General features: G+C 39.1%; 1 protein-coding gene across 2 annotated transcripts in view; it reads right to left on the reverse strand.

Annotated features, from left to right (window-relative positions):
• Positions 1 to 7,758: 7,758 nt before the first annotated feature.
• The window catches only part of TC2N (tandem C2 domains, nuclear), a 34,435-nt gene continuing 28,831 nt past the window's right edge, over positions 7,759 to 13,362 (reverse strand). For both annotated transcript variants that reach the window (XM_050897334.1, XM_050897332.1), the window contains exons 10-12: positions 13,140 to 13,254; positions 12,464 to 12,663; positions 7,759 to 10,094 (exon numbers count right to left, since the gene is read on the reverse strand). In XM_050897334.1, coding sequence (XP_050753291.1) covers positions 9,984 to 10,094; positions 12,464 to 12,663; positions 13,140 to 13,254 — 426 coding nt within the window. In that variant the 3' untranslated portion in view covers positions 7,759 to 9,983. The remainder of the gene's footprint in view (positions 10,095 to 12,463; positions 12,664 to 13,139; positions 13,255 to 13,362) is intronic.

Consider the following 13,362-nt stretch of genomic DNA (forward strand, 5'->3'; position numbering starts at 1 on the left):
TGTGAATGCTTTGCCACCTTTGCTTCTGACAACCTATATAATTTCTATTTGGTGTACTGCAGATAAACAGGCAATATAATATTAAAATGAAACCAAAATTCAGATTTTAGATGAAATTCAGTCGACAAAAGAAGTATTAAACATCCTCTACAGAAAACCAGTTATTGAATGAATTCAATATAGAAATTAGAATTAGATATTATATATTAGATATAGATAATATATTAGATATATATTAGAATTATATAGAAATATATATTGGTATATAGAAATATATATCAATTATAGAAATTCAGTAAGGAAATTCAGTCTCACTCAAAGTAAATATGGCCAATTTATTTGCATTGCCCAGAGTCAGAAACGCAGAAACTCAAATGAAGAAAAAGCAAACGTCTGAAAAAATCCTTGCTGTTTTAACTCTTTGAGATATTTAGTAACATAGGTAAGGACATATATTACTATATTTTAATTAATAAGCAGTACATATTTTATAATACTATATTTTAATTAATAAGCAATACATTTTATGTATTTATTGATTTAGGTCTCTTCCGTAAGGTAAGAAAGAATTATCTCTGTTGCATCACATGAAGAAACAGACTTGGTGTCAGTGTCAAAGACTTGAATTTGTCCATTTTTTTCTGAGTTCAATATCTTAACCTTTTCTATTAGGGTAAAAGTGGCTTCCCACTTGCAGCTCACAGACAACTAGTTCAGAGAAATATTAAATCAGCTTATTGGAGCGTTGACAAGGATCACAGTAAATCTTCCCTTCTACCTCCCTCTTCCCTGCCACATCAAGAAATCCTATTTAGTAAGACAGATACAAATGGATAAGGCTTATTAGTTGATCATGAAGATGTATTTTAATCAGGAAACACTAAAACTGAGAAAGCAAATCATGGATCTCCAGGGATATGAAAGGCCATGCAGAATAACTCTGCATCAGTCCAGACTATAGATGAGGGTTCTTCTTTCTCATTTTCACATGAGCTGCTGAAAGTGTATTTCCAGACCTGGACACTTGCTTCTGAGACCCCAATGCAGCCTACTGAAGCTTTCCAAGGGATGAACAGCAACAGTCACCATCTTCTTACCTTTTAGCAGAAGATTGTAGTTTCTGTGGCTTGCATGTCCAGACCCCCAGCTAAGATGAGCTGGCTCAGATCTACCAATGCACAGTCCAGTTTACGTTGCACCAGCTGAGGATCTGCACCTGAATATTGGATTCATGGCTTGTTCTGCCAAAATTCCTGAAGAGTCGATGCAGTTGGCATGGCTGATATGCTTGGTGCTTTTGTTGACCAGGCTAGTGCTTTGATCTGTTCATACAGAGGGACACTTGCAAACAGATTTGACATATGTTTCTAAAGCACAGGGGAACCTTGTCATTCCGATGACTTTCCAGGGGCTGATTAAAGGAAGTAGAACAGCTGGATGTGTTTGACTATGCTTTGTCTCTTAGGCAACTAAGAGAGGTGCAGGCAGGGAAAGGGAACGAAGTGCTGATGAAATAAAGTAGCTGAGAACAAGTGGATGTCATAAATACCACTCAGTTCTACTAGAATATCAGCACCTGCTATATTTTTCAAAAAGGCTATTTGTAGGATTTTTACTCCTACAGCAAGGAACAGTGTTGCTAGACAGAGAATACTGAATCCACACTGATGTTACATTTCCTTCTCTATGAATTTTGGCATTACATGCAGAGTTAATACCAGAAATCCCATTGTGGTATACTTTTGAATCCATCACACTTAAGGCTTTAATTTATACACGCAATGCAGTTTGTCTACACTAAAGAATGGTAATCAGCAGGGTTGCATTTGGTCTAGAAAATATGTAACGTGGAGAGACAGCAAAGTCTAACAAATTGCAGCAAAGGACTAGAGCCTCAGAGATCCTCTTCTACTCCCAAGATCTAGCACAAGAGCTTTGTTAAAGTGCCCCTAACATCACCAAGACTCTACTTCCTTGCCTTTGAAATTAGGGGAGTGTATTAATCCTGATTTTTGCAGCCCTTTCTCTCTATATTTATCCAATTTTCCCTACTTTTCTTTCATGGGCGTTCTGACCCATGTTTTTCCCCACACAGGCTTATCAGCTTGAGCCAGTCATGTTAATCACAAATGCAGATTTGATTGTCACAGTTTCATCCAGAATTCTTTGGGCTTATCTGTCCTGCTCTTAAAAAAAACCCTCCGAAACTTTTGATTTGAGTCATCATCCAATCATCCAGTTCTTTGGGGACGTTTGTGCAGTAAATCTAGATCCACAGACTCACAACTCTCAATAAGGTACGTGCTCCAAAAGCAAGTCAGACTACCTGAAACTAAGCTGATTCCATTGGTGAATTTTTTTGATGTTCTGCACAAGTCACAGGGTAGATCTGAAAACAATGGTTAGAAATCTCAGATCCTGCTCCCAAGGTTCAGGGCAGTTTGTGGCTGCCAGAGTGAGTGCTCTGCCAGTGGAACACGGAGCTTTTCAGCCTCAGTGCCGAGTTAAATGTAGCAAGGCTAGTGGTTTAAAAAAGGCATTATTATTGCCTGTGAGCTTTAGTGGAGTCCTAATTAGATGTACATGTTGGAGATTAGAAGGGGACTTGATGTCTGCTGCTACTGGTTATTATCTAAAAATGAAGCTTTTAAAGCATTTCTTCATACTAACCTTAATTAAACCTCTGCTTCTGCTTTTAGTCAACGGTAATTTCAAGGTACATCAAAACTCTCTTCACCCAGATCTTTAAAAGTGCATTACTATGAAACCCCAGCAAGTGGCCAGCTCCATAGCATACTGCTCCAAAATATCCATGCCTTAACAAATGTGTCTTCAGAGAAACTGCTTGAGCTGCCTTGAGAACTAGTATTGCTGGAGCAATGATCTGAAAAGCTTCTCTGGCCTGTGGCAGAAGAGAGGAAAACACAGCAGAGCCCCAGGGTCCTGAAGCAGCATAGCTTGTTTTCTCTCATTCTCTCCAAGGCCCACAATAAGTTTTTAGCCCATTAGTTATTGCAGCCAAATTTGACTGATGGTAGAGATGTCACAGATAATTCTGTTTCCAAAGGTGTCAGGACAACCCAACAACATTCAGGTACACAAGGGAGAGCCAGCTCCTAGTTTCCCAGGTGAAGGAATAGCTGTCATGAGCTCACCTCTTACTAGAAATCAGAGAATCCATCTTGGAGAGAAACTCTGTAACTACCTGATGTGCAGCAAAAAGATTCAAGAAGGTCTACCCCGATTTGCACACCAAAGTCAATCAACCACGAGGGATGAATCCATAGGAGATCAGGCATAATTAGGTCTAGAGCTCAAAGGTCAATGAACACAGCAGAATGAAGCATTATTTAAATACAATGAGGATGAATTCAGTCTCATGCCAGGGAAGTAATGAAAGAACGTAAGCAAATACCTAAATGCGTAATCATCTATCTTAAGTCATGTCAAATTAAAGCTTTGTCAATAGTTACAGGCACGTTACATTGCTTTGAAAAACAATGTTTTTCAAAACAGAAGTGCTGCTTTTATTTTACCTCCTTCACTACCTGAATCCCCCAACCAACCTGTCCTTACTGCAGGAAAAGGGGCAGAGTAGCGTGTATAGTTCCACCTCAGTGTTTGAAGGACTAACGAATACCAATGCAGAGGAGACCTAGCCCTGTTTTGGGTGTACATGCCATTTTCTTCTTCTGCTATGTATCGCAAACTAAGAATTCACTCCTCTCCTATGACAAGTGACAAAGCTTGGCTATATTTAAAACTAACAAGTACATTCCTATGACTGTTTTTTTTCTTTCCAAAGACTCCCAAGATCTTTCAGTCAGTGCTCTGCTTCATAGAAATCTGTGAACCACACCATTCCTCCCATGGAAAATTTCCCTATTTAGCTGCTCCATAGCTCCAGAGAGTTTTGTAAGATAAGGATAAAAAATACAATATGACAACCCCTCCCTTTGGGCATCTGGCAAGGGATTCCAGTCCTCAGGCTAATAAGCGTTTCCCAGATCATATATACAGGAGGTACAAGCCTCCCTCCACCTGGAGGTGCAGCTTTTCATGACTCTTCCTTGAGCCTTCCTCTTTGTCTCACAGCACAGATAATGGCAGTCCAACAAACATACTGTCCTCGAAGGTCAGAAGCACAAACAGCTTGCTCCTTCTCATCACCCAAAATGATTTCCTAAGGTAATTTTTGGAGGAGGAGGAAGGCAAGTGAAGATACCCAGGTACACATAAGTTACAACTGATTTGTCACATTGTTGTATTCAATGGTGGCAGACAACACAGAAATTCAGGGAGGTCTGAAAGAACCATACCATCAAAGCTGCAAGCAAAGGTAGCTCAGAAATGCAGACCATCAGCCATGATCCAAGCCCTAGGATTGAAAGCCTTCTGCTTGTAGCTAGTTCTTTAAACAGCAAAAGTAGGACATGTATAATGCTGGTCCCAGTACTAGATCAAGAAGAAGGGAAACATTACTAGAAAAGCAGGAAGTTAATTGCAAAAAGCAGACATCATTTAAAGACTTGTTTATGCTGAGGGAGCAAGGAGAACAGTCTACAGGCAAATAAAAGGAAGGAAAAAGTTGCACACTCAGAAATATGGGGAAAAAAAATCAGCATAGAGGATTTGTTTCAAAGCCACTGAAATCTATGGGAAGAATTGTGTTATGTTTAAGAGATGCAGATCCACTTTCAATGAAATTCAGTTTCTACAAACATCACTGTGAACAGATTTTTATCTATTTTAAAAATATAAAAAAAATTAAGCTGTGTGTAACCTTTTGTTAGATAAATCATACCATCACAATGCTGAAGTAACTAAAACAGCTTTGAAGACTGGTTGCTTCTGCTGAATGCAACGGGAGTTTTGCCATAGATTATGAGGGACGATGGCCTGTCCCTCAGTGCAAGCTAGAGAAAAGAATGTAAATCTGCTGGAGCAGTGTTTGTGGAACATGGTGCTGATTTTAGTGATGGCTTTTTCCATGCACCAAGCATGAGATCATGTACAGGGCTGTATTTACATGGTGATGTAATTTAACAGCAGAAGCTGGAAAAACAAGGAGGGTATATCATGTCCAGCATGATTTATGCCAAGCTTTCCACAACTATGCAGCCTCCCTCCCATGTCATACATATGTTGGCATGAGGAAATTAAGAAGTGGGACAACCCTGCCCCCAATTTCTAGACAACCTTGTGCTTTGGCTGCAAAATGAACTCATAATTCAAAAAGCAACCTCAATCGGGCAGACAGTTTTCAAGTCAAACAGCATATGTGCTTAATTGAATGCTTACAAAATTACCTTTTGTTTTATACAAATGTCCTGCCAACAGAAGAACAAACCAGGGATGTCTAATGGATTTAGCAATATGGCACTATTTATGTTGTGATCACAAAAGATTGGATACTCAAATACAATTATTTTCCCAGTAATGTTTTATGATAATGTGGTTTACAAACTGTTACACCCACTCATCTTTTGAGGTAGAATCTTACTTTTTTCCCCTCAAAGGAATGCCATGGCATGCCATTGAGATGTAAAGACTTGAAAAATAAATTTGTTAGCCTCATTTACATACAGAATGCTATTAGTCATAAAGAAATAAACTTAAAACAGAATTGTTTGATTAACCAGTGAAATTATATACACACACTCTGGAAAATCTGATTAAGTTTAGTCTATAGGTGGTTTCTAACTAAGCAGGCACAGATCTCTGTATGAATAACATTTAATGTAAGATCATAACTGTTCTGCCAGTTCACCTACATCCATTTTGGAGCTGATTGAAATAACACTGGTGCAGCTTCTGAACCTCTGCTGCTTTCATCAAAATTGTTAGGAAGTTGAGTGAGTCACTAACTAGAAGCAACAGCAAATCAAACTATAAACCATGTGTGCCTTATATCTACAAATTAAGTGAACTGGCAAAACAGCTTTCATAACAGTATTTTCCATGACAGTAAACTTGGATGTAACAATCAAAATAGTGGCTGAACATGCATTAAAGGGACAACATACAGCTGTCACCATTAGAAGAGTGCTCAGAGACACCTTTTTTCCTTCTTGCATGTATCCTGGAGTACATAAAGCTCCTTGCTAATTTATATCGTGGATTGGTCTTCAAATGATGCATCATTTTCCTTTTCTGGAAAACTGCCTTAGTCTCAAATAAGCCGGGAGCTGAATTTGGAGGAGCCAAAGTCTCACATGCATTTATAGTGAGGCAGTCACTAAGCAGTAAAGCAAAATATTCTGCACTTAAAATGCAAGACATCCCAGGTGATTTCTAGCTGGCCTTTTAAGGCATTCAAATTGAAATAACACCTGCTGGAACATCCCATTTTAAAGCCAGTTGTACCCTGGGACTGGTGCTAGGATCTCCTTGTCTCATGTGTTTTCTTCAGGACTGTTGTCTAACACAACCACCATACTTATAAGCTCTAGACCCAATGAATCATCAATGAGAAACGCTTTATGTGACAGCTAGTAAGTTTGTCTAACACTGCAAATTATCTTCCATCTTTCACAATTCTGTTCAAGAGTCAGTCAGTGAGTGTGCACCCCAGTGTCTTCTCAACATGCACTTGGAGGAAAATAATCTACAAAGACTTTTCCTTCTAGCCATTTTCCATTCCCATACATCCTCTGCAACACCTCTTATACAGATAATCTCACATAATTAACTCGCTGGCAGCCCCCATCCTCCAAAACCGTTTCATTTTCCAACCCACTGTAAGCAATCCTCTGGACAACCCCTTCACCTGGCAGGCATCCTCAGAAGCACCAAACCAGGAATTATTATGAGGACTGGACTATTATTTCAGGTGATGATGGGTTGTTCGAAGCACAGCTTTGGTCCACTTGCAAGGTAAATGCTGATGCAATGAATGGGCACTTTTTGGTTCTTGACCTGGGCAGGTCCCTCTCCATCCCTAGATGATTTTCCTCAGTAGTGAAAGCAAAGAGAATTCCTGGTTTCCTCCCAGGATCTTGGGAGCCAGTAATTAGGACACAAGTAGGACACAGCAGTTTAAAAAAAAAAAAAAAAAAAAAAAAAAAGCCAAAACAGTGCAACGTAAGTTTCTTCTCCTTATCATCTTATTGCAGCTGAGTATTGCCCGTTTCCCTCTCTACCCTGCTACATACAACAAGGCTGGAGTGCACACAGAGACAGACATCCCAATGCTCCACTCCCATGCTCTCAGTAATGGAGTATGCATTGAGTCAGCCGAGACTAGTAACAAGCAGAGCCAAATTTTGTGTGGTGGGACAAATAAAGGACTTTCTGCTTTCTAAACCTGAAATACAATCCGTTTCCTCAAGAATACTGTAGTGCTCTGGACAAACTGAGGAACAAATCTGGGCAACAAACAACTTACATGCTCCAATTTCGTAGGAAAAAAGTACAGTGTCCTTAGCCAACTATTAAGAATTCATTAAATTCTTACATGAATGCACACACAAGCGCAGAAAACCCCAAAGCCTGGGAATGAGCACAGGATGAAGCAGTGCCTCAGAGTACGTTCTTCAGAGTGCTCTAGTACCTGTGCACATCTTGTGAAGAGAGGCCTTATATATCTCCTCAATGTGTTGGCACTCAGCTCCCCTACATGCAACACCACATGAAATATAGTTCCTTAGTTGACATTTTCTCAGAGAAAAAGGTAGGACTTGAACTTCAGTTTGAGATGCTGGTAAACATTGGTATAAACAATTGGGAAAAAAAAAAAAAGGAATATTTTCTGTTCATAACTTTATTATAAACACATAGATTACATATTAACATAGGAAAAAGGAGACATTACTAGTTAGGCCCTTAAAAGGCTAGGTGTCCTAAAACAGCCCAAAAAGTCCATTTTACACAGTATCCACTGAGTTGGCAATCTGTAGAACCACTGCCATGGCAATCGAAGCTTCCAAAACACTGGGATATTCCCTGTCCTCTCTTTCAAATAGAGCAGCATTCTGCATAAAGAAACAGTTAGTTTGCACTTTTGTTTACTGCAGTTCAGCCACAATGAATAAAAAAGATCCAAGATCCACGTATTCAAGTAAAGATACTCCAAGAATAGCAGCTCAGTCAGTTCCTTTTTTCATTTTACCCAACAGGCCAGGTTCATCCCAAGTGCTGTAACTGGCTGGAAGTTAACGCTGTCACTCAAGATCCTCTGGGCCTACTGGGAGCTTTGCAAAGAGTGTCAGTAAGGGCTGGAACTGATGTTTGTTCTCTGAGTAACATGCAAAAACTTTTTCAGTTCATTTATAAAAACTGGTCAAAAAGCAGAACATGTAAGAGCCTGGGAAAATCCTTTTGTTTGCCCATTTTCAAAATATTAATTCTCAACAACAAAAATCTGGATGGTTGAAGTTTTAAAAGCTTCAATTATCAGCTGATAAAAAAAGTATCTGAGAGATTCCATTTTTTCTTGACCCTTACTCAAAGTCAAAAAAGTTAAAGATGCTCCGAGCTCTACGCTTAAATGTAATGCGCTTTCCTGTTACAGTGTTTTCTCTGCTCCCTGCTGTTCCTTTGCCTTCCAGCAGCGAGTGCTCTCACTGCCACTCTAGTTCATGTCAGATGTTTGAATGGGATCCAAGTTATAAAAAAGATACAATCATTCAGCGTCTATACGAACATACGTATTTGTACAATCCAGACAGCCAACAGTAAACATGTAAGCAGTGGATTTAATGGAATATATATATTTTTTAAATCCAGTAGTTAAAGTAGTGCAAAGAGGTCTGTGCTTTTAGATGTATATATTATCAATTATATACATGGCATTTTCCCGCCTTAAAAATAACTGTGAATAAACCCCTGAAAATATGGGGACTAACAGAAAAAATAATCTTAGGATTTTGTAGGAAAAATATAATTTGCAATAAAAACATGGTAATTTCTTCTTGCTAGAAACAAGTACCAAAAATATACTCCCACACATAATTTTTCAGCATCCTAGCCACGTAACAAATACTTCTGCAGTAGTAGCCCATCTTTTAAACAAAGTCCGAGTCCCTTACTGTGCTGCATTTTAATTAATAGCAAAAAGCACTTATGTCAGTAAATATTTGCTTACTCCTTCATACACGTTAGTCTGGGTTTTAGCAATGTAAGCAAATGCTAGAACATTGTTGATTAGATAGGAAGTGGTTTACATATAAGAATTCTATATAAGAAAGTAATTTATCTGAAAATATTGGCCCTGATCCTAGGCAGGGCTGTTGCCTCTTTGTATTATTCCATTGATTCCAAACAGAATTCACCCAAACTGAGCAAGTCTGGAGGGCCCCACTTGCAAAGGTCATAGTTAGTCAGAGAAACTCTTATCTTTCAATCTCTCTGTTTAGAGAGAAAGATGGGGGAAAACCCAAGCTACAGGCATGTCAGGGTACTGAACAACCCTTCAAAGATGGAGATTAGAAAAGCCTTTGGGTACTGCCTTATTGCGTAGTTCCCTTTATGCCTTCTCCTACTGCCACAGCTTTCCCACTTGCTCAGGCACACGTTACTCTGATCAAATGGTGTCAACATGGGTGCAACCCCAGAGGCTCAGAGGTACCTAGGATCAAGCCACTGACCGGACTGACTCCCATGGGCTCTGGAGTCTGCCAAAGACAAGATTGCAGATGAGGATGATGTCAGTGACTAGTGAATAAGATGCTGATTCAAGCTGCTTCTCTCCAAGATTGGATTTCTGTGCTCTTATGCAGCCTGAAAAGGGCAAAAATATATTTTTCAAGGTGGATTTTTAAAAATCAAATGAGTACTTTCCGCAGTTCCTAAGTCTTCCTCTTAATATTTAGCCAGTATTTCTCTTGGTGAAACTGAGTTTTCCCAGTTACCACAGAGGTGTGATGCAGTGGAGAACTTCTGAAGAACTTGTGTAGACAATATTTTTCTTTTTATTTATACTATTTTAAACAGCATAGGAATATCTTCGTAGAAAAATCAGTCCCGAGTTTCATCTCCGGTCTTCAAGATGGACCAATGCTGTACCATTTAACAACAACTTTTTCAGGGTTGGCAATAGTATCTTTCCACTGCTCTACTGCTTCAGTGTTACTGCTGTCAGAACTTATCCAGATCTGCAGTAAGAAACAAAAAGAAAAATAAAATTGAGTTTACCTGATATAACACTGAGGCCCAGCCTTTATTAGTTCCAAATAAATACCATGGAAGTGTAGAACAAGATACAACGTGTAGACTGCGACCAAAGCATAATAGCAACAAATACAGTTCTGTTAGGACTAACATATTTTGGCTTTCGGCTGGGAACACAGGGAGTCTGGGTTTAAATTTAGCCTCTAAAATAGTTTAGACAACTCACTGCATACAAATGTGTCTCTACTTAATAAGATGCTTGAAGTCAAGCATTCCTTGCTCCATTCAAAGGCACGTGCTGGGGTCAAGGGCTCATCAGGGCCAGTGATGGCTCTATGCATTCAAACTCCAGTTGGCTGCAAGCCATCTGGCATCCTGAGCTAGCTGTCCAGCATTTTCATGAGCATTTAAAATTGCACACTCCAACAGAAAGGGCCAAACCTGCATTCCACAGAGGTTACTAACATGCCCATACCACCCATAGTCACGCAGTAAGAGTCCGTTTCTTCTCAGTATTCAATTAATGGATAGTGGCCATTAAATGAGGAAATGAGGTACAAGTAGGAAATTTTCCCCCTGAACATTATCACCAGCCTCCATTGCCAAAAGAATTCTGCTTATGTAAGTAGGTATCATTATTTACAGGACTCTATTTCCTCAAGTCTTCCAAGAATGAGCCTTTTTAAGACTTCTCAGAAACCTTCACCATGAAGTACATTTAGCCTACACTGCTGAGGCAGGAGTCCTCAAGAAGTGAGAATAATGTCTTCCAGAATACCACAGACAGCTGATGTTTCATCCACAGAGATTCAATATACATCTTGCTCATGATTAAAGACATGCCTGTAAAAGCAGCCTAATCTAAGTATTGTCTGCTTCGAACAGCATCCAATTAAACATCATTCTCTGAAGAACAAAGTTAATAGATCCAGCTATATTCATCTTTTTCCAGCTACCCAGCCAATTGCTCAAAGTACATTTTTCCCTGAGCCATATTTTATGTCTTCATGTGTTATGTGGCAATGTCTCCCTGCATGAGCTGAAACAACCTTTTCCAAATAACCTCTGAGGAGCAGAAGTAGCTCATTTCCTCCCCTTAAAAATAAGATCCATGATTAAATGTAACTCATCAGATTGAGATGACCTCACATATTGCTAAGTGACTGCAAAATCATACCCAGTTATTTTTGCCCCAAGGTAGCACAACTAAAAAGAACAATTTTTTTTTCATTTCCTATTCCAAATCCAATTCCACCAACAGGAATCACAGAAAGATGGAACGTGTGTGACGTGAGGCTCCATAAAATGGAGGAACTTCACATAACTCTTGCTGGCACATCATTTCTATAGCACATCAGCATCTCCTGGAACTGCATGTCTTCAGCAGGCACAAGAAACATCACCAGAAAGGGACAGTACCATTTTCTGTACCTAAGGATAGCACAGTCCTTCGTCTGACAAGGGCCATTACAGTTGGGGTCTCAAAATCAGTTCTGCATTATTCATTTATGCATATATTAAAAATCTGCTACTAAATCTAGCTGGGTCAGGGAAAGCACAGAGCATTAAGAACAGCTCACTATACCAAGAAGAAAAGGAGAGAAAGAAGGGAGACGATGATGGTAAACTAGGACAACCAGGGGAAGAGGACAGAGAGAATAAGAAGAGACCAGACTACCAAGTTTTATGGTGGTTAAATAAATATGATCACACAAATGCTTTCGAAGAGATACTACTGAAGTTCCAGCTGTTTAAAAAAGAAAAGAAAAGAGAGAGAGAGGAAAAAAGAGCACTCAACTGAAAAATAATTTTGTGTTTGGTCACCTACGTTATCACTTCATTATACATATTTAGAATATTGTGCTGATTTCAGCATTTTTTTAACCAAGAAGGCAGTCTGATATTGTAGCTGTTGATAATTCCTTCCACACACCTGTTTGTAAGTGTATTGGTATGGTAAGCCAACACACCCCCTTTCTGTGTAGTACACTGTAGTTCTGGAGCTCCTGTGAGGGCTATGTTTGTTTCCTTTAGAAAGCCTAGAGGCAAGGAGGAGATCGTATGTCTGTCTGTAGGAAGGAATCTTTCACACAGTAATACTCCACACAAAAATGACTTAAGGATTTATTTTTAAAAGAAAAATCAAATATCAACTCGTGTTCTGATGTTAGTGCATGTTTAAGAACCTAGTACTATTCTTTCTTGGGTTACATCCAGAAGAGTTTATTAGAATTTACTATTTTGCTATATGCCACCTTATTTAAAGTATGTTAAAACTCATACCAAGAAACCTGTGGAACTGGATTTTAAGTAAAGGATATCCAACTTTAGCAGAAAGTTAGCAGAAACCAACCTGTCCTAGGAAGTGTTTTCTTCTCACTGAGCTTCTGCTGTAGAGCTTGATGAGAAAGCTAATTCCTTGTTCAGCTTGGCTAACTGGAAAAATCATCATTTCTCCCCACTTCACTTGGCCGTTCGTGGACTTCAGAAGACGAGTCTTCTTCTTATAGATCATCCCTTCTGTACTAAACATTCCAACTTTCACAAAGAAATCTAGCACAAAAGGAAGGAAAAAAGGCATAGCACACAAAGGGTTACTCACAAACACACCCAAAAAGGAACTGACAAGATCCACATGTATGGTTCAAATTGCAACAATTTCCCAAAAGTCTGGCCAAAAGAACTGTACAATCGCTTTCCTGACTTAGTCACACAAACAAAGTATGTTCAATAATATTGAATTGATTAACACAGTATCCAAACAGCAAGTGCAAGCTAATGCTCTTGTATGTCAGGATTAATATTGGGATAAAAATCTTCCAAAATACATAAACACGTAGCTTCAAACCAAACAAAAAGTAATCAAGTAAGACATCTGTGGAAACAAGCCTTGGCAATGGAAATCTACTGCACAATATGTTAGTCTGAGGTTTGTAAGGAACGTTATGAATTGCCAACCCATTCGAGCAGCAGTTTACCTGTTACAAATGCTTTTAGACAGGAGGCATGAGACAGCTGATGTAACTTACTTGAAGACAGTGGTGTAGATGAAACTGGAAGGTTTTGTGCTTCAAGAATCTGTAACTGAATCCTCCTGTTTATTGCTTGAAAACAAGTTCCTACTTGAAGTTCTGCGCGGCATACCTACAAGCAGAGGAATGTTACCATAACATCTGGATTAAGTTGCTTATAAACTCAGGAAACACAGGAATTCTGTCATATGTTGGGCTCCCACATTTCTATCTGAGATTT

This window comes from Gymnogyps californianus, chromosome 5, assembly GCF_018139145.2.
Source record: "Gymnogyps californianus isolate 813 chromosome 5, ASM1813914v2, whole genome shotgun sequence".
In the NCBI taxonomy this organism is placed as follows: domain Eukaryota; kingdom Metazoa; phylum Chordata; class Aves; order Accipitriformes; family Cathartidae; genus Gymnogyps; species Gymnogyps californianus.